The sequence below is a fragment of the Perognathus longimembris genome, chromosome 8, assembly GCF_023159225.1.
Source record: "Perognathus longimembris pacificus isolate PPM17 chromosome 8, ASM2315922v1, whole genome shotgun sequence".
Taxonomy (NCBI): Eukaryota; Metazoa; Chordata; class Mammalia; order Rodentia; family Heteromyidae; genus Perognathus; species Perognathus longimembris.
Window position 1 is genome coordinate 43,710,719 of NC_063168.1, and position 21,807 is coordinate 43,732,525.

A 21,807-nucleotide genomic window follows, 5' to 3' on the forward strand; every position below is an offset into this window, starting at 1 on the left:
AGCAAGAATGTATGCATTTTCTATTTGTGTGTCGTAAATTGTATGCTATTATCACTACACATTTCCATTTGCTTCTCAAAGTTCCAGCTCCATTTGGATTCACTTAATTAAACATTAGTAGCTATCTTAGAAGTGTCTCTCAAAAAATCAATGATTTTTATTCCAGTGTTATGCATTTCATATGTTTTTCATTTTCAGAAAAAGACACCACGATTTTCTTAAAGATGAAAAGGACTCCAATACACATCCTAGTTTCTCTGAAATCATAATGTAATTCAAATTTTAAATAAAGACTCCCTTTTTAAGTATACCTAGTTTAAAAGGCAAAAACTATGCACAGTGGCAGAAATAACTGAATTATTTTAGTATTTTAGAGGAGCAAAAACAAAAATCAGTTCTCAAGTCTCTTTTACTTCTCTTTTTTTTGAACACTATCTTGAATCCAAGTCTATTTCAAGATTTTGACCAAAAGTATATTTACAATCTTTATTTACTTTTAAAATCAATGCTAGGGTGAGAGTTGAAAGGTTTAGTGGTATGCGTAAGCTTTGCCTTACTGACTTCTTCACAGTCTTCCACACTGAAAACTCTGCTAAAGCATAGTCAGTGAAAGCAAAACAATAACAAGGTTGGATATGTAGCTCAGTAGTACTCTACTTTCTTAGCATGTCTAAGGCTTTAGATTTGATCTCCAGCACCACAAACAAAGGGTGAAATATGCTTGCCTCACCACTCACTCATGAAGTTAGCTTTCCGATAATGAAACATATTTTGTATACCAAAATGTAGACTGGGGCTGGGAATATGGCCTAGTGGTAAAGTGCTTGCCTGATATACATGAAGCCTGGGTTTGATTCTTCAGCACCACATATATAGAAAAAGCCAGAAGTGGTGCTGTGGTTAAAGTGGTAGAGTGTTAGCCTTAAGCAAAAAGAAGCCAGGGACTGTGCTCAGGCCCTGAGTTCAAGCCCCAGGACTGGAAAACAAAACAAAAAAAAAATGTAGACTGTATGTAGAAGTTATAATGTATATAGAATGAAGCATACTTATGTAAAAAGTAAAACTCATTTTATGACAAAAACATTGCTATGTTCTGTTTTCAGGTAAAAAAAATTTCATGAGTTTTTCTTTTGGTTTTAGCTCTGTGTTTGTAGTTATATAGACATACACACTTGCTTCAGAAGTCAATTCGAATTACCCATGTATCTACCTTATGGATTATTCTTGCAAAGGTAGATATAATGTCAGGATCATTTGCTTCCATAGGCTTAGAAATCATTGTTTCCAGTTGCATATCATAACTTCTTCCATTGGCACACTAGACTATTTTGTGCACAGTGGTGGAGGTACTGTTTTTTTTTTTTTTTTTTTTTTTTTATGCAGAGCCTTGCACTTGCTAGCAGGTACTCTACTACTGAACCATAAGAGGTTGAAGTAGGAAAGAAATAATGACCTACATTACAAATAGCATGAACGGAGAAAATTTCTCATCACTGATGAAGAGTGATGGAAAACTAAATTTAAAAAATACATTAAAAATGCTATGGCCCTCAGGCAACAAGACTTCATAAGCACTTTTTTTCTAAATGAACGTAAGAAGATGAGTCTCTATCAGCAGCAAAAGGTTAAATATGCAGGACAAATTAGTATTTTCATAGCTGGGGTGATAGGTGCATGCCATTGCAGGCAGTTTTTGGTTGAGAAGGGTTCTTGTGGTAGTATTCCTAGACTGGCCTTACACAATGATTCTCCTGTTATCTGCTTCTCACATATCTAGGATTACAGGTCTAAATTACCAGTTTCTAATTACACACAAAGATATGAGAGGATTGCCCATCCATTGCACTTATATTAAGACTATAATGCATGATACTCAGAGTTCAGTAGGAATAAGTTTCTGTGTAAAGCATTACTAAATATTTAACTGTTCGCTAATAGGTTCAAAATATGCATATAAAATAGCAGAAATGTGGCAGGATATAGCAACTCTTTTCTTAGCTTTAACATTACTATCTCCTCAAAAAGATGACATTTTTTTCAGTAGTAAACTAGACACGTTAGTGTAAGTATGCTATCTTAGTAGAGTATAATTGAGGGTAGCCAACAAGTTTTTTGTTTGTTTGTTTTTTTGCCAGTCCTGGGCCTTGGACTCAGGGCCTGAGCACTGTCCCTGGCTTCTTTTTGCTCAAGGCTAGCACTCCGCCACTTGAGTCACAGCGCCACTTCTGGCCATTTTCTGTATATGTGGTGCTGGGGAATCGAACCCAGGGCTTCATGTATATGAGGCAAGCGCTCTTGCTACTAGGCTATATCCCCAGCCCCTCAACAAGTTTTGTATATGTTTAATTGTACCTCCTTTTCAATTTCTTGTTAGCTGCTGAAGGGTAGAAGAGTAAATGTATGCATTTATGAGCACCTGGAAGGGGCTTGGCCTTGGGTGAAACCATTTTGAATTAGTGATAAAAATTGTATGAAGAGTCTACTTATTTATGTTATGGAAATTAATATCAGCAATATTGTATCTTCAGAGAATATTCTGTTTAAAACACAGCGCATAACTCTTGGATGGCACATGGACTATTGATCAGAACTGACTGAAATATACTTTGTTATGAAATATCAGTCTGAAAAACTCTTGATTGTTTCATACAAGCTAGAAACTGGTGGTTAATGATTTATATGCAACCATGGCAACAAGGACTTCCTAATATTTCTGGCTTTGGTTTCTCTACATAACCAGTAAGATTCAATTGCAATAAATGGTGTCATCATAAACAGAAGTCCACTGATGCAATAACAAGATGAAATTGACTTTAACTTACCCCATTCAACTTAGCAATTCCCTACATGATGCACCAAGTCTTTGTACTTTTTATGAAGAAATGAAGTTCCAGTGATGAAATGAACTAGAAAAGCATATCTTTAGTTGGAGTGCAACCTTAAAACGAAGACTACTTCCACAGTACAACATTCAGACTAGGATAAAGCATGTTTTTCTCTATAACTACAACCAAAGGATTTATAGGATGTGATTTATGGTTGTGGTGGTAGTATATCTTTTCCTTTAAAAATACATCAGAATCTTTTAAAATATAATACTTTCATAAATACCGTAGTTTTTAAACTTATCTGTAATACACAGAATTTGTCCAGGTCAATATACTTTCCCTTGTTGTTTTGTATCCCTGATTTTTATTAGGGCTAATTTTAGTTTATAAGAATGTCGGGGGCTGGGAATATAGCCTAGTGCTAGAGTGCTTGCCTTGTATACATGAAGCCCTGGGTTTGATTCCTCAGCACCACATATAAAGAAAAAGCCAAAAGTGGTGTTGTAGCTCAAGTGTAGAGTGCTAGCCTTGAGCAAAAAGAAGCTAGGGACAGAACTCAGGCCCTGAGTTCAAGCCCCAGGACTGGCCAAATAAACAAAAAGGAATTTTGTAAACATATTTTGTTTTCACATATTTTTTTCTGAACATTTAGCATCTGAAAACCATATACATGGGCCAATACTATAGAAATTAACATTAAGTTAATCTATTGTGAAAAAAATGAGTTTTTGTAGTTAGGAGACCAGAACTTGAAATTGTTATTTGTTGCTTTTGCTCATTGGCTGATGCTCTACTAGTTGAGCCATGTCTCGAACCCTGAGAATGTTTTTTAAAACATTTTTTTGTGGTAGATGCTGCTGAGAATTAATTCAAAGATTACTCTCTGTCTTGGAAGCATGTGTCTTTAATAAGACATTTGTCTTGTTAAATCATCTCAGCTGAATCTGAAGATAGAATAGCAGCTTAAGTTTGTGTATGTGTGTGAGCATTGCAAGTGCTCTATGCTTGAGCCACAGTAAACCCCCCTTCTTCCACCAGTTTTGCTTTAGTTAATTTTTAGATAAGGTCTTGAAGTTCTGCCTGAGACTAGTTTTGGTTGAAAATCCTCCTACCTCTGCTTCTCAAGTAGCTGGGATTGCTAACATGAGTCACCACACCCAGTCACTGTGTGGGATTCTTTTATAGAATTTTCATTTTGGAATTGGGCATGCAATTCAGTCATGCCTACTCCTAATTAGAGGGAAAGCTGTTTTTTTTATTTTCCTAGTGAAGAACACACAAGCTTATTGGTATTCTAAGTATATTCCTGATGGAGTTCAGAGAATTGATGATTTGGAATCCTAGAAACTCATAATAGAAAATGTTGTGGAAGCATCAGCATCTTTCCCCCTTCACAAATAAGGACTTTTTTTTTTCAGTAGATAATTCTCAAAAGCAAGCAAGTGGGGAAGGGGATACAGAGGAAAAATGAGGGAGGAGGTAACAAGTTGGATAAGAAGTGTACTTGACTTACGTATGAAACTATAAGCCCTCTGTACTTCACTTTGACAATAAAGAAGAAAAATGTTACTATTGCAAGTAAATATATTCAAATGAATAAAATTATACTAAGTGAAAAAAGTAAGCAAAATATCGTGAAAACAATAGAATGGATCTTTATATTGGCTGTTCTTCTTGTGCTCTGAAACTTCCACTTTGCTAGGAGACTGAAATTATTCCAAATCTATTTTTTATAAGATGAATGCCAACAGAGCTAAATTATTCATTGCAAGTAACAATATTTATTACCATATGTCAGGAAACTCTGATTCCCTTTCTGTTGCTCCTAATAAGTACCCTGTGGTGTAAAATCATGGGCTGAATGTGCTAAATAATTACCCAGGTGAATGCTGCATCTACATGTATGTGTTTGAGGCTTTATATCAGTAAATGTTTTTTTATAAGTTACACCAAATTCTGGACTTAATCCCTAAAGCAGTTTATTCCTCTAAGAAGTAAAGTGTGCTGTGTCTTCTTATAGAAGTAGGATGAAAGTCATGAATAAGATGACCTGACAAAATTTCTTATCACTGATGAATATTGATGGAAAATGAAATTGTAAAAAATGGTAACCACAGCCCTCAGGGAACAAGACTTCATAAGCATTTTTCTCTAACTGTACATAAGAGAAGATGTGTCCCTATCAGGAATCAAAGGTTAGGTATGCAGGACAAATTATTCTTTTGTGGGTACTCCCAGTTTGTGTACAGAAAGCAATAGTGCATGCAAGTTATCTATAGTAATTAGAATTCCCTAGCTGGCAAATAGGGTTTTAGAGACCCAAGGAAATTGAACAAAAACTTTGACATTAATAATTTTAAAGATTCTTAAGATATGGGAAATGTAGTTATTATATTTTTATGGGTTTTTTTTCTTTTTGCAATTTGCCATCAGAATCTGAACAAAGACTATTTACCTCCTACTAGGATTCAATGGGTGTTCTGGGAAACCAACAGTATGAAGTATAAATTAATAGGTACCTGAGAGGTTTAGCTTTTAACGTAATCTTATAATGATAGATTTGACTTCCAGCACACAGCTTGGAACCGTTCAGATTCAGAGCATTCTCTTAAATCTTACAAACCTTAAGACACAGTATAGCTCTACTAAACTAGGGAGACAGAGAAGGGTTCGGTCTACGTGTGGAAACCTCAGGCTGCGTGACCACATCTTTGAATTGTAGCCATATGAAATGGGGACCAGATCTGTGGTAGCAACTTGGAACATGTAACCTGTTTCCCACAGTCATTGTCTTTCCTGACTAATCACTTATTACATCTTTTATTTTTTCATTAGAAATAATCCTCTCCACCATTATTCATTTTATTATAACTGATGGATTTTGCTCTAGAAAAATTAGTGACAGGTCCTGAAAGAGATTCATCATCTAACTCATTGTGCTTAGTTTTTGTTTAATTAAAGTTACTAAATTCAACCCTGCTGTATTTTGTGGGCAATGTCCAAGGAAAGAAAGACTTTCCTCAGGGCACTTTTGTCATGTTCCGTGCCTTCAGATTTGGCTCTAAGGGAGGAAAGCTTTTGCAGGTTCCAGAAGAACTAACCTTGAACCAAGTATTTGAGTTAGATGGCCCCAGAGCAAAACTGGTCTGATGAGTTGGCTTACTTCTACATTTTATAATGTTTCTTTTCTTTTTAAACTTCTTCCTAATATTTTTAAGTCAAGACTTATTTCACATCTCATTGGGTGAGAGATTAATTCTACTTCCAAAGCCTGAAATAACTCTGACTCCTTCTGCTACAGAAAGTTGCAAGGAAAGATCCTTGTATCTGAGAAACTGCTTCTATTTGTTTTGCTTGATGGAGTATGTCCAGGAGGAGGGCAGGAGGAGATCCTTGTACTTCTATATCCTACTCTTTAATTTTCAAAAGAGAGGAAAATTTGCTGGTAATGGTGAAGCTAAACTTGAAGAAAAATATAATTAGTTCCCTAGTCCCAACCCAGCATCCTTAACAGGCTGACACTTTGTGATCCTATAGTTGAATACAAAAGCCAGAGTATCAATGATTGTAAGCAAGAGAATGTATTCAAGTTTCACTAATTATGTATGTGTATACAAGGATGCATGGACAGTCATATACAATTTTATCACATATGCAGCTTCTTACCACTACAAGCACATCAACACACTTGACTATACCATTATCATAAGGTCCCTTTGCCTTTCTCTGGATTTCATAATTTAAAGATACCTGAGCAGATTATCTAGTCTACTTATACAGTTAGCTAGGGAGAGATTTGTCCCAGATCAGTCGATAGAAGTCAGTGTAATCGTGTAATCTCAGATTTCTTTCTCCTTTTCTAGACCAGTTTTAGGGATCACACATTACGTTCTCAATGAATAAAGAGAAAGACAAGGAATGTTCACAATATTAAAGAGATTTGAAGCACCTAGTATTTTTGTAGTAGTTGAATCATGATTCTAGACTATTTAAAATTCTGATATTCCAATTGCATGAATAACATTTTGAAGCATTTGGATTAATATTTAAACAAGAGTAGCTCAGCATAGTTGCTGAGTGGGAAGGAGGCATTGGGTTGGTAGAACTCAGAGATTTATCTATGAACTACATAACTAATATTCTTTACCGGCAAAACCTGAATGCCCACTCCCTCCTACTCACACACCAACACAAAGAAAAATAGTTGTACAATTATATTTTCCCTTTATGGTTTTTTCTTACTATCAATTTTACTTACTATACTTACTATTTTTTCTCTTACATGTAAAATAGTTTTGGTTAGGATTTGGGAAGAATGAGTTTAGGAACTTGTAGATCAGAGCACATGGTTTGATTCACTAACCTCTCCCATGTCCACTTTGGAAGTATTTGAGTACTCATCCACATTTGGGGCTGAATCTGGTTGTAAAAGGGCACAGGGTGCATTTGGCAAAAGTAGAGGACTAAAGACTTTTCTTCTATTTCAGTGTCACAAAAATTAAAGATGTAAAAGATCTGTTAGTCAACTTGCTCTATTTCCACAGAAATCTCAGTGACAATTTTTCAAAAAGCCTAATCTATTTTTGTTTAGAATAAATGAGAACTCGAGGCAAAGTCTTGTTAGAGCTTGAAAATGCTGATTGTTGTGTTTTCTGGGTTATTTTCCTTCTTATAAAGCCTCATGACAGTTTGCCTAGCTATTTATTATGCTCTCATTTGCTCAGTTCCAGCATTCTTTTTAAAATGGAGAGAGGTAAAGGGACTGCAGATTTTATGTTTAGGAGGTTGGCTTTATTGAGGTTTGAACTCAGAGATTTGTGCTTGCCATGCAGGTGATCTACCACATTAGCCACACACTTTCAGTCATATTTACACCATCTATCATCTATCTATGTATGTATCTATCTATCCTCTATCTCTCTCTCTCTACACACACACACACACACACACACACACACACACACACACACATACACACACACATATAAAATCTTATTTTTTGTTCCAGATGACCTGGACCCCATTCTTCCTATTTATACTTTCCTCTGTAGCTAGGATGACAGGCTTAAATCACAGTGCCCAGCTATGGGATAAGATGGGATCTTAATAACATTTTGCCTGAATTGGCCAAGAATCATGATGTTTCTTATTTCCATCTCCTGACTGGCTAAGAATACAGAAATGAGTCACCAGAACTGTTGAAATCAACTTCTGTTGAAATCAGGATCAGGAGGGTCATGTTAGAGGATAGTCACAGTTAAAGCAGAAAATTGAATCCTAAATAATTACCAGGATTTGTGCCTAATGATGTTTCCATGAGGATTTTGTCTGCAACCAAGTTCAGTAAAATTTTTGTAGAGCACATTGTATCTTTTTAATTGTTTGCACACACACACACACACACACACACACACACACACACACACATATATATTGCTCAGGAATACAGAAGAATATACACCTTTATATGCAAATTTTTCCTCAGTCATGAAGAACATTTTAAAATATTGACTTAATTTCCTGCTCCTAATTTTTGTTGAAAAAGGCCCTGTAATTTGTAGAGAATTTGTTAGTAATTATTTCTCAGATCAAATGGGTAGCCTTAAAACAACAACTTTAGTATCTTTGTATTCCATTTATGGATAAAAAATGAAAAACAGAAGAAAAGAAAGAAAAGAAGAATACTTTTGTCAAGATTTTTTGATTTAACTCAGTCATTGGTGTCTCTTGCCTTTAATCCCAACTACTCAGGACACAAGGTCTGATAATCACAGTTCCAGTCCAGCCTGGGAAGAAAAAGTAGGCCTGACTTTAGGTATGTTTGACTTTAGTGATAGAGCACCAGCTGAACAAACTCAAGACCTCGAGTTCAAATCTCAATACTACCAATAAGTAAATAATTCTTTGCTTGTATTATGAATAAATTATAAGTTCATAATTGAGGTTTTAACATTTAGAAGCATTACCAGTACTATTTAAGTATAATTCAAGTGGACAGTTCACATGAAATCAGATGATGTGTTTTTCATGTCTTTTTACTGTTGTTCATAATGATGCTTTGTGGTACTGGTATGGGAGGGAGTGGTAATTAATGAAAAGAATTACAGCTACACCTCCTTTCCTGAAGTATAAGAAGGAATCCTTTTAAAAACATCCTCCACAATTCATTAAATGAAGCATTTGCCTTAAAATAGCAGTTCTGCATAATTATCATACTTCTTAGAGATTGTGTCAATTTTAAAAAAGGAAATTCACGTAAATTCAGTAAACATTTTCTCCTCTATTTCTCAGTGGGAGCACCAACCCTAAAGTTGCAACAATGGTGAAAATTATCACTGTTGAATCTATATAGGCAGCTTCTCTTAGGGCAGCCAAACTGAAGAGAGCTTGGGACAGAAAATGAGTGACTGGGCATCCCTATCTGCATAAATAAATAAATAATGGCATTCTGTGATTTATGTTGCTGTAAGCAACAGAGGTATAGTTATTTCCAAACCCTTTTAAGACATAATGAATGGCAAGCATTGTGTGCCTAGTGATTTGAGCTTCCATATGATCTCAGTTGAATGCTTGTGAGCTAAGATGGAACTCTTACACATTCTTGCAAACCATTGCCATAGCAACATACTTAAAATTCCCAAGGTCTGTCTCCCTTGAGTTTGCACCTGTGGTTAGCTTATTATGAAACCAAACCAAACAAAAAAAATAAATAAAAAGAAGACTTTCCAACTCAAAAATGCTTTGGAATGATTGGGAGTGTGTTTTAAAATAAAGAGGAGTTGAAAAGTTGGAAAGCAAAATATATCCTTCAGGGGGAAAAAGTACATTTCCATTCTTCATGCAATATTTCACCTCCCTTTCCCCCATAACATTGAGTAGAAGACAAAAGTACAAAGTCTTCCTCTTAGGGTTATTAGTATAGTGGGGTCTTGCCTCCTTTTACAGAGAAACTCAATATCTCATGGCATGCTGTGTGTGTGTGTGTGTGTGTGTGTGTGTGTGTGTGTGTGTGTGTCTTATAAAATAATAATTAGGGTGAAAGTCAAGATTTACTTAGTGATTATATTAGAAACAATGTTAGTCATGTCATCCCTTATGCTTTTTCATAATTCTTGCCAATACACTGCAGAAATTGGTAAGAAATTTCTCTCATTTTAGAAATGCTAGCTTAAGCAAATCATCTATATTCTATTCAACAGCTTCATTGGTGGAGCTGGATATCAACTTTGGGTACACTCAAATTACTAGGGAACAGCATTACAAGGTTCCACAACCAGAACCCAGACTACTTAATTCCTCAGGCAAATAGTCTATTTTAGAAAGCCAGAAAAGTGTTACTCTGAAGAGCATCTTTCCCACTGCTTGGGATACACTGGTTAATTGTTGGTCTGGAGATATACAATTGAATCCCTGTATAACTGAATTGGGTTCTACCCTTAAGTTGAAGCCAAAATACCTTCTAGTCTTTTAGGTAGTGAGACAGTCAAAGACAGTGAAACAAACACCTTTCTTATTATGTAGCCATTTCCCTTCAGCAAAGTCAGTGTTTTTATTTGACCAAGTCTTGGAAATAAAACAGAAATGGAGATTGCAGAATCAGGCTTCAGTAAGATTTCTTGGACATAGTGAATAAAAATTGTTTACTTAGGAATTACCATATTACAAATACAGTTGGGAGAATCTCCTACAAACAGATGTGCTATCTCCAGGAAGTGGAATTCATCTTTGCGTAAGCTCACAGCTCTTCTGTACTGCAAGATACAGCCATGGCTGAGTTTTCTCTAAATCACTTGGGCTTTAGTATGTGAGAATCTCTCTACCATTCTTTGCCTTAGAGCTCATTTATTATTTCCCATGATAGAGAATCTTAATAATCTGGAGTTCTCGCTCAAAGAATATCTGGAGGACAAAATTGAAAGGGAAAGGGGACATGTGAAGTTTGAGAAGAGAGAAAAACACTTAAGTTACTCTATTTTGAAAAGTGAAGTAGCAATTTGGAGAGCCTCTGGACCATGTGTTCTTTAGAATCTGAAACCACTACTGTGTTACTGGTATTGATGTTTATGATACCAGTCAGTGAGAAGAGAAAAATACTTTCTGAGTTTTCTGTTTAAAAATCAATGCTTAATGAGATCTCAGAAGTTCTCAGAATGGCAAATGGCATAGGTATCATGAGTAGGTTTGTTTTGTTCCTTCATCAGTGAACATTACAATAATAATAGGAAAGGGGAAGGGCAGGCAGGAGTAGTGGAGGTAAACAGGGAGGAAAATGATAGATCCAGCTGATAGAGATAGGAAAGCCTCTCTGAAAGCAAACCTGGTGGAATTCAGTGAGACATGCTATACATGCAAGACGGGAGAGAGGAAAACCACCAAGAGAAGATGTGGTTAATTGCTTAGTGATATTAGTGTGTTACTTGTGATCTTTACTTATCACAGCTTTTTTTTTGGCCAGTCCTGGGCCTTGGACTCAGGGCCTGAGCACTGTCCCTGGCTTCTTCCCGCTCAAGGCTAGCACTCTGCCACTTGAGCCACAGCACCGCTTCTGGCCGTTTTCTGTATATGTGGTGCTGGGGAATCGAACCTAGGGCCTCGTGTCTCTGAGGCAGGCACTCTTGCCACTAGGCTATATCCCCAGCCCTATCACAGCTTTTTTAATCGCCAAGAAAAATCCTAATAAAAATACTGTGAGAAGAACTCACCAAAAGTCCCTACTCATGGAAAGCATGCATAATGCTAGGCTATCTAATGAAACTCTTTGTTCTGATCATGTTTTGATATATTCTGAGGTATTTCTAAAAGCAGTCTTACAGCAAATACATAATTTTCTCTATTTATAAAATGTTTACATACAGAAGTGTGTATTTGTCAGAAAATTGCACCATTTATGAAGGGAATGTCCAAATCTAAAGATCTAGGGAGTCCAGTGATTTGAATAAATATTTCTTTCCAGTTGTCATGAAAACAAAGTGGCAATGTGCACATTTTGTAAGCCAGCTGTAGATATATAATAAGTACTCAATAACATCTTCCAGTGGTTAGCCACTATATTGGACCACATATCTATCTAGCTCATAATTAAAGTATATGAAATTAACTTCTTCACTTTTATATAAGGGGAAATCTAGAGAAATTGTGACTTAGATTAAACTCACTCTGTTCAGCAAATACTCATATTCCTATGAGTATTTATACTCATACCAAATACTCATATTCCTATGCTCATGGATAGAATGAGAAACTTCTGGTTATAGAAGTTCACTCATTTTCTACCTTCATTTTCTACCCACCTGATGTTCCTTTCTTGCAATTCAAACAATGAGAAATGGGTCAGTTAACATTTATTTTACATCTACCAGAATAACATACTTCTCTTAGAAATTTCTTTAAAGACTATTAAAAGTTGAGAATTCTCCTTGCTCATGAGTATAGGGTGAAGTATTCTCATAGAATGTAGGAAACATAATAAATTAATCTGGAGAATTAAAACCACAGTGCCAAAGCTCTTAGTAGCTGAAATAAATATTCTAGCAGAGCAAAACAGTCTCTTATAATGCAAAAGTTATTACCATGAACATTTCCAAATTTCTGTCATTTGGAATCATAGAAGGATGCAACTGGAAGAACTTCTCTCCTTCCATCCCCAGTTTTACAGGTGGATTTAAGATGCTGCAGTGCATTGGTTAGTCAGACCACACTAGTTCTTTCTATGTGAAATACTCCCCTCCTGAGATGGCTACACTGGTACTGGAGATACTGTAAATGAAATAGGAAAGACCAAAAAAAAAAAAAAAAAAAAGAAAGAAAACAGAAGCAAAAGAAGCAAGTTAAATTGCTTAAATATTCTTAATCAATTGTTTATAAAGGAATGATGTTAGAAAAAGTTAACATAGCCTTGCTTCTTCTTGCTTATCAAGTTGTTATCTTCTTCCAACCTGTATAGGATCTGGATCTGCATCTGGAATCTGGCATCTGTATCTGAGACCATAGAGCAATCACATATGTGAAAATGATTTTATGAAATTTTGTGCTGAGTATAATAGTGATTTAAAGGATGGATTTGTTTTCCTTTATAAACCAATTAGAGTTCCTTCATTAGACTGACTGGTGGCAAGATATTTGTCTCCTACTGCTAGGTACAATGTTAAGTACCAAGAATGAAATGTGGAATGGCCAGCGTCAATATTTAAGCTGAAGTAAATCCTGAAGGTTAATTATTTCATAAAAGGACAGATACCATTTTTCAAAAGGAAACGTTATACTACTATTGATAAATATTCAGTCAAAATTTACCATTCTTATATAATTCTGTTATGCAGAAGCATCCAGAAATTACAAATTGATGAATACATTAATACATTGGTAAATGTATTGAATAATCAATGGAATTAAATTGTATGATTGCATGTTTCCCTGGTCAGAATGATGATTGATTTCAAACAAACCCATAATTAGATTTTGAAGGAAAACATTACATAGACAAACTTTCCTTGAAATTAAATAAAAGTACTTAAGACTATGGAAGAAAGCATGGAGATTTGGGAAATGGCATATAAAAACAAAAGACAGAGGGAAGTGACAGTGAACTGTTGTTTCTCAGTCCTCTATGTAAAATAGACTTTATGTTACTGCTTACTTGAAGGACAGGAATACTTCATAAAAGCAGGCAGACCAACTTATTGCAAGACATTTTTAGCTATGCCTTCCTTCTAACCTTCAGTCATTGTCTCTTTCAGTAAGAGATAATGTCACTTTTTTCGATTTCTCTACCATAAATTTTCAGCAAAGGAGTATAATGTGGAAACCAGTTATAAGATTTTATTGTCACTTCCAGAGATGTTATAAGGCAGATAAAAAATCTTTGAAAATGTGTGATTTTTGCCACAAGCTCTTAGGAGTTATACTATTGGAAAAAAAAACTCATGGGATAGTTCACATTTTGAGACTTAATAAGCTGTTATAAATGGACACTCCTGATACATGCACATTGTCATCAAGGGACTTGTAGTGAGCCAAGAGTAGATGATCATCAAGAATTTTTTTTTTAATGCAATGACCATAGCAGATTCAAGTTTCCTGTATAATACTTCTTTCTTTGTGTTTTCTGGTTACCTCATTTCCTTTTCTAAAAATGTTAGTTTAGTTTTATTAAGTGATTCTACAAAGGGGTTTCAATTCCAGAAGTGAGGTTATGAGTACATTGCATCTTGATCGTTGTTACTCTTTCCTTCCCTCACTGCCAACTTTCCTCCATCCCATCCCTCAAGTTATAGAGTTCAAATTTTACAAAGCCTATTGATTATTTCAGAACAGAGAAAATACATGACTGCTAGACTGCAACCTGATTCTATTTCCAAGCATTCCCCCCCACCCTCCGGCAACAATGAAAACCTGGATCTGGGAATCACACTAGTTGATTGGCACTTTGCATTCAGAAGTCTGTATTGGCCCCGGGAGGATTTTCAGTTCAACCTTTCTGACTAATTGGTCTATTCCTTCCAAGGAATTGGACTAAAAATTCCCGATGACACAGCGAGGAGCCTAGATTTACATTTTTAAATATCTGTTGGCATTTATTTAATTTGAAGATGGCAGAATCATTTCAGAAAGTGCTTTATCGAAAGCCTCAATAAACCAAAGGTGAATACATTTGATTGCTCCCATAGACTAGTGTCTTTTTCAATAAGGCAATTCCATTAGTAGCAGTAGCAGTATTATATCTCTGTATTTATTGTAATTATTTAGACTATAGAACTAATTCTCCTAATGCCTCCCTGAAATGTTCAGTCTTTCACTGATCCTCCTTGCATTCCCTCCACTACAAAGGGAAAATTCAATATGCACATAGGGGCCATCAGGATTTTAAGGAATATGTTGTCCTATTTGAAACTTATGGTCTCCATTTTGTGACAAAAGATTAATTTTTTGAAGATTTGCTAAAGTGCATAAGGTAGTTTTTTTTTTTTTTAACTTAGGCAGAAATCCAGTTTTTATTCTTTTTCCTGTTATTTTCTTAGGAGCAGGTTTTGTGCAGCGTTATACCCTCATTTCTGTTTCCCAATGGTCAGGATAACCAGCATCAGGCACACATAAAAGTGAAGGTCAGACTACGTACAGGAACCTTATGTTCTCTTTTCCATAGTGGGGTTTTTCTTTTTGTGTGTGTGTGTGTTTTCTTTTTTGGTACTGGGGATCGAACCCAGGACGTTGCACTTGCTAGGCAAGCGCTTTGCCACTGAGCTACATCCCAGCCCATAGTGGAGTTTTTCTACTGAACTCCATTTTAACCATTGTGGAAACCATTGCACACATTTTAAGCAGCTGAAAAAACTTTGAAGAAAATTGAATGGCTTTCAAGTTTGTCTTTTTCCCAAGCAGACATCTGAATTATGGTTACTTTTTGTAATGGCCTTGGGCATTGCTTGATAAAGAATATTAAAGAAATGTGAAAGCTGGTTGTTTTCCAGGATAAACTTTGTACTAAATATTCATGAATGTCCATGTTCACACATTCAAATGGGGTAAGTGCACATAAAAATGAGTTGACTTTTTCTTTTAACAGACTCTTAGCTATAATACTGAGAATAGCTCTACCACCAGTATTTTTTTTGGATAAGTATTACTGAATACAAAATTAAGTAACAGATATGAGAGCATTGTTATATTTCAAGAAATATAAGGTATTGTAATTAATATGGATTAATGATTTTTTATCATCTTTAAAGCATAGTAGGAACAAAATTTATTAGAAGTAGGAACCAAAATTGATAGCTTCCTATATAGTGAACATATTTTTAATCCCCCCAAATAATATGCATTATTGAGATGTTTAATTCTTGTTGACTAATTGCTTTTTGATATGTTGGTTACTCGTATGCTGAATCTAAAATTTGTCCTTCACACGCTGAATCTCACTTTTTAAAATTTTTGTTAAATAGGGAGCATCGAAACTGACATCTTTGTATATTGTCTGTTATTCAGGGAAAAAATCAACAAGAACCAAAAATTGATTGAAGCAATGGAAACTACCCCAATACATATGAAGTGTCAAAATTCCTTTCACTCTTCTACTCAATATAGTTGTGTGTGTGTGGGGGGGGTGCTAGTGTTTGAACTAAGGCTATGTTCCTACTAGACATGCCCCAGACCACTTTTGCTCATCTTCTAATATTATTGATTAGTTAAAATACTAATTTGGTCAAGGTGCCCATAGCTCATGCTTGTAATCATACCTATTGGGGAAACTTTCCATTTGAAGCTAGCCCAAGAAGGAAAGTCTGTGAGTCTTTTGCCTTGAATCAACCACTAGAAAGCCAAAGTGGAGCTGCACCTCAAGTAAAAGAACACCAACATTGAGGGAAAACCTTAGAGACAGAACCCAGTCTTGAGTTCAAGCCCCCAACACACACACAAACACACACACACACACACACACACATCAAACACACACACACAAATATTTATTTTATCAAGTTCATTATTCTTTAAGAATTCTATGTATTTTGCAACTGGTCTATTTTTCTTTTTTCTCTTGATGACAGCTGTGGCTTCTTCTACCTCCTAGAAACTTCTCCTTTTTTAAGTCGATGGGCTGGACTTGACTTGGAGAATAAGTGACTAATTCTGAATTTTATCAGATGTCTTTTTCAGGAACCTCACCTAGTGATAAATCTTTTCTGAAGAAACTATTAGATTCCATTATGAAGGCAAGACATACAAACCTTCTGTTTTTTTCTCATACAGCTGGTCTTCATAGAGAAAAATTATCACCAACAAGTCACCACAAGCTAACCAAACATGGCATTCTTCTTCTTGTACCACAAATGTGATCAGCATTACTTGAGATTATATGAATATTTTACTTTTTATTTGGATATATTGTAGGATAGAGTTGCAGTTGTTCAGAAACAAAAGTTAAGGCTTGTTTTGTAGAAAGAAAACTCATAGTAGGTATCCTATTGCATAGGTGGAATTTTCTCTTTTCAGTAGCTTTTGTTTTTCTGATTAATTTTTGGATAGGTTTTTGTCTATTTTTTTGTTTTAATTTGGTAGTGCTCTGCTATTTGACTGTTTTGTTTTGTTATTCTAGTAATAATCTTTATTGGAATGTGTCAGTGGTCAGCATAGCTTTTTTATCATGAGAAATAAATTGTAGATATGTTGTTTTTTGTAATGATATAATATTAAATGCTAGATTTATCCATCATTCACCATGTATTTTTATCACATAGGTTTATTGTTGGACTGTGTCTCTTGAAATTGACAAGCAAATATAGAGTTAATCCACCATTAATGATGGTATGAATTTTAAGTCTTCCTTCAAGAGAAAAAAAGGAACAAAGATGCATCAGTATTTCTAGAGTTCCTAAACTATCAAGTAGTCTCTCCCCAATATCTCTGAATATTAAGCAAATTGGTTTGACCTCTGTGTACAGAGTAAACAGTAAACAGTTCTTTCTCCTTTAACCTGATTACACTCTATCCCATTACCACCTGTTAGTGCTCATGTGCAGAGAATGATGGATCAAGTTGTGGAACTTTTGTTTCTTACAGTCTTTCCTAGTCATTGTTTTCCTAAAGATATATAGAATTGAGGTCAGTAGACATTTTAAACAGGAACAGGTGAGTGTCACATTCATGCAACCACCACTCTCCATGAGGGGACATCAGCCTGGTGCTTTGACCTGTGAGTGGCTAAGGACACAATTAGAGACACTTTTGTAAATGGACTGTTATGTAAAGTTAATGCTTTGGCTTGATCACTATTCTGTCTCTTACAGCAGGTTGCCACTTTTCTGAAAAAGGTTAGAAACATCCAGGAGAAGTATACTAAAGAAAGCAATTGATTAATGTGATGTATTTGAGGGTTGTTTTTTCCTATCATTCTCTCCCCAGTAAGTCATAGAGAGACAGCTTCAAATACATTGAATTAAATTTAAATTACATAGCCTTGGCTAGAAGATTGTTCAGTTAATTCCCCCTCCAAAATGAAATTTGATTTTCATTCCCCCTTATACTTGAAACACTTTCTAGTTTTTCATACTGTGATGATTTTCTGCCAAAGCATTCGTGGATTTGAGATCTTTTATTCACAGTACTAATCTGGCTTCTAATTTCTGTAGGAAAATATTAAGTGAAAATGAAGAATACACATGCATATTTACTACAACAGGAAAAGTATTAAAAACTAAAATTCATCTTTACAAAATTTTATATTGATATAATGATTTTGAAGAGTGTTATATAAGATTCTATCCTATGACATATTTTGTTCTTATATTTATTATGGGAGAAAATACTGAGAACATTACATTCTTTGCTTATGGTGAATTTATTCCAAAAGAAAATAGCTTGAAAAGCAAATTTTACTGGAATCATCTGGAGAAGTGATCTGTTTTGTTTGTTTGTTTTTGCCAGTCCTGGGGCTTGGACTCAGGGCCTGAGCACTGTCCCTGGCTTCTTTGTCCTCAAGACTAGCACTCTACCACTTGAGCAATAGTGCCATTTCTGGCTTTTTCTGTGGTGCTGAGAAATCAAACCCAGGGCTTCATGCATGCAAGGCAAGCACTCTATTGCTAAGCCACATTCTCAGCCTGAGAAGTGGATCTGTACAAAACACTAGCTACTAAGTCACAGATCAGGAACCCATGAGTTTAAAGGAAGAAACAACCCTGTGTTTGCCTAAGTCACAAGCTGAACCCACACTAGTGGTGATTTAGCTCAAAAAGGATCACAAAGCTACTATATTTTATACAAATTCTAACATGGGTTGTTGGGTTGAACATAATTTTTATGCAAAACTTTCAATTTAAGATCTATAACTGTATTGCTTATAAACAATGCAGATCAATTCAAAGTGATGCTACTTTCATGAAATATTAAAAACCATGCTGAGCACATGGATGTTTTTGATGAACATTTACAAGTTGTTATTTTTCTAGATTCTTTTCCTGGAATGATTTATTCCGTACAACAATAGACCTTTTAAATCCTCCATACTTTTTTTTTTTTTTTCAGGTAAGAAAAGTAAACACAGAACAGGCTTTAAACTGTCTTAATTCTGGCACAACTGACATTTTAGGGCAGATAATATTTTTTGCTAATAGAGATTGGTGTGCATTTTAGATCATTTACCAGTAAGGTCTTACAACATTTGAACATCTGAATTCTCACCCCCCACATATAGCTTAAAATACCTCTTGACTTTAAAAAACTATTCCTTCAGGTAGGGGAAAGATAAGGAAAGTGCTTCCCTGTTGAGACAGAAACACCCGGCTTGAAATATTTACTCACATCCTCCTCCCCTCTAAAGAATATTACACCACAATACTTTGTTAATTACATCAATGTATTTAAAATTCTTCAAGAAAAAATTAAAAGTCTCTCGCAACTTATTCAAATTCACTACTTAATTTAATTTTGATTAATTGGAAAAAGCATCCATCTGGGCTGAGGATAAAAGTAGCTTTCCAGTAGAAATTGGCCCTAGAATAAAGCTGATTATCTGCACCATGATATACTGCAACAATTGCCCTGCAAATCCACATAATCCAATGGCTTGTTATTGTCATGGCAATTTGGATGTTATCCTACAAGGTAAACAAGTTCCAAAAGAAGGATGGATCTTTCCTTTTAAATCCCACTGTAATGAGAGTTAGGTACATGACTACCCAGCACTAGCTGATCATTTTCACAGCTAACCATTATACTCCCAAGAAAATCGATAGTTTGAACTGCTACATACAACATAATAGCAACCAATGCAATGAATCCCAAAATACTCTCAGAAGAAATAAAAGCAACATAACAGGAACCCATCTCAAAATTTTTCTTATTAGCCTGTATGTATTTCACATTACATTGTGAAGCAATAACATATGTATTCTTTTATTGTTAAAAAGTTTTAGCAAGGATTTATTTTAATATAACAGGGTAAAATAGAAACAGAAAATCAAAGAAACATTTGTTATTTCCCATACAAGAAATGGTAGTTAAATATTTTAGATTCTATATTCTTTAAAAAGACTCTATTTGAAAGATTTTAAGACTAATATGTGTCACCTCTTCATTCCTCTTATTCCATTTATACTGTAATCTCTAACATTATTAGGCACTTCTTTAATATATGTTAAGCTGCATCTTGTTTCCTCTTTTTCTTTAATGTAGGACCTGTATTGTTTTAATTCCACTTTTTTTTTTTTAATGCCTGACTGGGTTAGGGCTTGAACTCAGGGCCTGAGCACTATCCATCAATTTTTCTTGTTCAAGGATGGTACTCTACCATTTGAGCCACAACTTTTCTTCCGGATTTTTGGTGCTTAATTGGGAGATAAGAATCTCATGGCTTTTTCCTTGCCCAGGCTGACTTCAAACTACAATCCTCATATCCCAGCCTCCTCAGTAGATAGAATTACAGGCTCAAGCTACTGTCACCCAGCATGGCACCACTTTTAGGTGAAGAGTGCTTCAATTTTGCCACTGAGTATCCTCTGACCAACCCAAATCGTAACATGCAGCAGAGGGAATGAGAAGTTTTCTTCTTGTACCCTTGTCTTTATCTGTTTTGTTCTAGCATCAGCCAAATCTGATGTAAACCTCCACACTCTGCACACAATCACCATGCTGACTTTACTGCTGCTTGTAAGTGGCGGCAATAAAACAACCTTTGGTGCTTGTCAGTATGTTGATTATGTGACTAACTGCTTGGATTTATGCACTCTGCTTTTCATTACAGTGAGCATTATGTCTGGAACTGTAAATGCAATGAAGCAACTGAATGCTATCACCTGTCCCCCCATCATACTTCTCACTTTTTATGAAACTTTAATGATGGAGAGGACAAGCAAGAAACAATACCTACTCTCTGAATGTAGTAAAAATGAGATTCGAGTATAAAAGCTCAACTGCAAAGTATCTTAAATAAATTACATTTGCTGCTCTGTTTTAAAAAAAATATTTGCATCTGTGAAAGATAAATCTAGGTCTCCACTTGATCCTCATTTCCTAATAATGCCAAGCAACATTTCAAAGATTTATCAAACTCAACCTGGCCATGAATAGAAGATGTGATGGCACTTCTGCATTCACGAAGCCAAGCACAAGTACTACATAAAACTCACTGATGCACACATTGTAGCACCCCAGGGCTGTCATAAATTTCAAATCATCTGTTTCTACCAGGTTGTTTGAAACAGCTGTAAGCTGCCGGGTGCAGCTTCTCTTTGCCATTGGATGAATGGATGTCGACAAGTTGGCTACCACTAACTGAGTTCTATGTTCCCTTGTGAACTAAGTTGTTATCAAATTTGCACCTATCTACGGATTGAAATAGGTGGCTGAATTTTAAAGTTGAATCTTTGGGAAGGGAAATGATTGGGTTTGGTTTCTTAGATGAAAAAATAACCAAACTCTGCAGTTCATTTGTCCAGTGAACAAGGTAGGAGGAATCTATTAGAATCCTTTCAATTAATTGACTGATTGTGATTCCTTTACAGACCACCGATGACATCTTGGTGGCCTCCGCAGAGTGTCCTAGCGACGATGAGGACATTGACCCCTGTGAGCCGAGCTCAGGTGGGTTAGGTTAGTCAAATTTTTTTTCTTACTTCCTTGGCTTTACTGTAAATATTTGTTGCATGTGCCTGCCTTTCACTTGTAGACATATACAGCAGTGCATTGGGAGAGAAGGGCCCTTGCTTCTTACATGGATATTTTTCTCCAGTCATTTAAGAAAAGTGTTTTAAAAAATAATACCACCAAGAATATATATTTCAAGAAAGCAATGGTGATAGCACACACAGGGTGTGACCTTATTGCTTACTTTCCATTAATTTACGACATCATTTTCCATATAACAGTATAATGGGCTTTCCTTGGGGTTACTTAGAGAAAAATTGTCAGATTAAAGAAAAAAAATAGACTACAGTACACTGTGAAAAATTATTTGACCTTTCTACTGACAAAATGTCCCCAGCATTCA

At 35.4% G+C, this 21,807-nt stretch overlaps 1 protein-coding gene across 10 annotated transcripts in view; it reads left to right on the top strand.

Annotated features, from left to right (window-relative positions):
- Nucleotides 1–21,807, top strand: part of Nrxn1 (neurexin 1) — a 1,045,218-nt gene that overhangs the window by 995,171 nt on the left and 28,240 nt on the right. For 9 of the 10 annotated variants that reach the window (XM_048352955.1, XM_048352948.1, XM_048352950.1 and 6 more), the window contains one exon: nucleotides 21,323–21,410. In XM_048352955.1, coding sequence (XP_048208912.1) covers nucleotides 21,323–21,410 — 88 coding nt within the window. The remainder of the gene's footprint in view (nucleotides 1–21,322; nucleotides 21,411–21,807) is intronic. The other variant, XM_048352957.1, reaches the window with a different exon arrangement.